Here is a 3,079-nt window from a genome sequence, read left to right as displayed (position 1 = left end):
TTTATTTTGTTAGCTTTTCTTTTTCAAAGTGGTATCTTTTGGAGCGTGTGAATGGCAGCTAAATCTATTTTTTTTTTTAAAAGATTTATTTATTTATTATGTATACAGTGTTCTGTCTGTATGCTTGTTGGCCAGAAGAGGGCAACAGATCTCATTACAGATGGTTGTGAGCCACCATGTGGTTGCTGGGAATTGAACTCAGGACCTCTGGAAGAGCAGTCAGCGCTCTTAACCTCTGAGCCATCTCTCCAGCCCCCAAATCTATTTTTCTTAACTAGGCATGCAAGTCGGAAGGCAATCTGCAAGGCAAGTGTGTTTTGAAGGGAGTTTAGTAGGGAATGAATGGATCCGTGGAACGTTTTCAGTTACAGGAGTCAAAATATTAAATAGCTTATGTTATTCCATCCAACATTTAAAATGATGTTCTCTAAAGCCGTGAGTGAGGACAGGTGTCTTTTCTGAGAAAGGAAAAGGTGTTCACTGTAAGATGATTGCAAATTCCTGGGACGCCTTCAGAGAATGCTTAGGCCCTGGAGACCTGCGATTCAGCTTCTGTGTTAGGATCTATATGATGTTGTCTATCTGATGCCAGTATCACCCGAAGGCTGGTAGAGGACTTTCAAGAATGGAAACTTTTTAACGACTCCCTGTGTACCTGAGCAATTTACCCTGCCCAGAGAGTGATGCTAAGATACGGTGTGGGAAACACAGCTCGGAATCAGGGTGCTTGGGGTTCCTAGATCTGTCTGTTTATCATTCTAATAACACACTGAGATGTAGAGTCTCACTTTTTTTTTTTAATGAGCTTTAGAATAAAACTTAGGTTCAAACACCACTTTTGATTTCTGTTACCTGGAATATGTTAGATTCATCATGTAAATTATTTGAGCCTTAGTTTCTTCATCTATAAATTGCCCCAATATATGGATTTTATTAGGCCTTTATTGTAGGCAGGCATTGACTTATCTTTTTCTTATGTCTGTGTGTTGTGTGTATGTACATGTGTGTGTGGTGCGTTGTATGTGTGCATGTGCATATGTGCTGATATGAGCAGTCTCCCTCAGTCACTCTACCTCATTCATAGTACAGGGTATCTCAGTTGAAGCCAGAGCTAACCAATTTGGCTCGTCTAGCTATCCAGCTGGCTTTCAGGGACCCCCCCACCCCATATTTCTGTCTCTGAGTTCTAGACAGACCTCTACACCGACTGGGCATTGGGTGCTGAGGATCTGAACTCTGCTCCTCACTTTTGTGTGGCAAGAACTTTACTTGTTGAGACAACCCTTGTCCTAATATTTTATACTTTAAGTCTTGACAGTAGTCTTACGTGGAAACTTTGACTATTGCTAACTCCGTTTTTCAGGTCAGGTCACTGCATGGAGAAAACTGATACTCAGAGAGTCTAAGTAACATGTCACCCATGAAATGATATCACCCAGAAAGGGACATATTCTTCAATGGTGGCGGCAGAGGACATTCTTTCTTGTCAGCTCCGTCTCAGCCACGCCTCCTTTTCTTTTAGGATCGTGTTTCAGATTAGTGAAGAGCAGAACCACAGGTTTAAGCAACATGCATCTCAGAAATGAGACAGAGGTTTTGGGCCAGAGGTTGTTAGTGAAAGTGGATTTTTATCTCCTGCAGGAGTGGCAGAGACTCAACTATGATATCTACACGCTGCGACAGATTCGCAGGGAAGTGAGAAACAGATGGAGGCGAATCCTCGAAGACTTGGGTGAGTGTGAAAGGGACTGTGAAATGGTGGAATGACTACTCACGTGGTTGCTTCTCACCGCTTCCACCGTGGCTTCTGTCGGCCAGTGCTATTAATGACTATTAAACTGCCTTCTACTGATTCGTTCTTCAGCTTTGCTTTTATGCTCTCAAGTGTAAGCCTTAATATTTCTGTTCTCCCCAGCTCATGTTACTTGGCCATATGTTCCTTCATCTGTCCCCAAGTCTGAGATAACACAGAGTAGTGAGGTCATGTGGGTGTTACCGTTTACTGCTTTGTCATTATTTATTGGTTGAATTAGCGGGGGTTGACTGAGCAAGTAGTAATAGCTTTCTGGATATGGCAAATTGAAAGAAATAGTGTTTGTAAGAGATAGTTAAACACAGCAGAAAATTCTAAAAGAAGCAAAAGGAAGAAAAGTTACAAGGTTGGGGAAATACACTTGACATTATGGTAGACACTGAATAATGTCAATCTTAATTTTGCTGCGGTTGAATAACTGTATCCCCACATCATATAAGGTTGCTTTAGTGTTCAGAAATGAACAATCACCTTTGAAGTCCTTGGTCATTCTACTTTGAAATAACCTGACCCGTGGCATTAAAGATTTTCAGAGGTGGGATACCAGGTTGCTAGCCCTGGTTGGCTAAGTTGGGGAATAGCGGGGTAAGGTGGGCACTCTGCCCTCTTAACCCATTCAGTATTACTGTGGGTTGGGAGTTTGCAGGGTAAGTCAGCCTGAGCAGGTCTCATCCTTTGATTCTTTTCTATCTTTAGGAAAATAATTTTTACCATGAGGAAGGAGATCAGGGCTTTAAGGTGTAGCAACCTGGAGGTGACGTCACTACAGGCCGGGGAGAGGTGCAGGATTCCAGAACAGTACAGTGGCAGGTTCAGTGAGCAGTCAGGGTCAGGATGAGTTCCCTCCTAGAGGGAGAAGGGAACAAGGAAGAACCAGCAAGGACAAACATGAAAATAGAGGTTTTTCTCTCTTTCTTTTTTTTTTTTTTTCTGAGACAGCCCTAGCTGTCCTGGAACTCACTCTGTTTTCCAGGCTAGCCGTGAACTCAGAGATCTACCTGCCTCTGTCTCCCAAGTGCTGGGACTAAAGGCATGACCACCACCGCCCTGCAAAGATAGTTTTAAGTAAAGAGCCTCCTGCTTACACAGAGCTGGGAAGCAGCATTTTTTTTTTTTAAACTGCTTGCTCTTCTGAGGGCCTGCCATCCAGCTTTCAAATACATACTCAGGAGACTTATTTCTACTTACAAATGCCTGCTTTTAGCTTGGCTTGTTTCTAGCCAGATTTTCTAACTTAAATTATCCAGTTCTCTTTTTTTTTTTTTT

General features: G+C 42.5%; 1 protein-coding gene across 3 annotated transcripts in view; it reads left to right on the top strand.

The window, feature by feature from the left end:
- The window catches only part of Mreg (melanoregulin), an 81,952-nt gene that overhangs the window by 73,176 nt on the left and 5,697 nt on the right, over positions 1 to 3,079 (top strand). For all 3 annotated transcript variants that reach the window (XM_050123806.1, XM_050123805.1, XM_050123807.1), the window contains exon 3: positions 1,642 to 1,732. In XM_050123806.1, coding sequence (XP_049979763.1) covers positions 1,642 to 1,732 — 91 coding nt within the window. The remainder of the gene's footprint in view (positions 1 to 1,641; positions 1,733 to 3,079) is intronic.

This window comes from Alexandromys fortis, unplaced genomic scaffold, assembly GCF_014885135.2.
Source record: "Alexandromys fortis isolate MF-2015 unplaced genomic scaffold, M_Fortis_MF-2015_v1.1 scaffold_220, whole genome shotgun sequence".
NCBI lineage: Eukaryota > Metazoa > Chordata > Mammalia > Rodentia > Cricetidae > Alexandromys > Alexandromys fortis.
The sequence above is the reverse complement of the archived record's forward strand: the minus strand, read 5'-3'. Positions and strand labels throughout refer to the sequence as shown.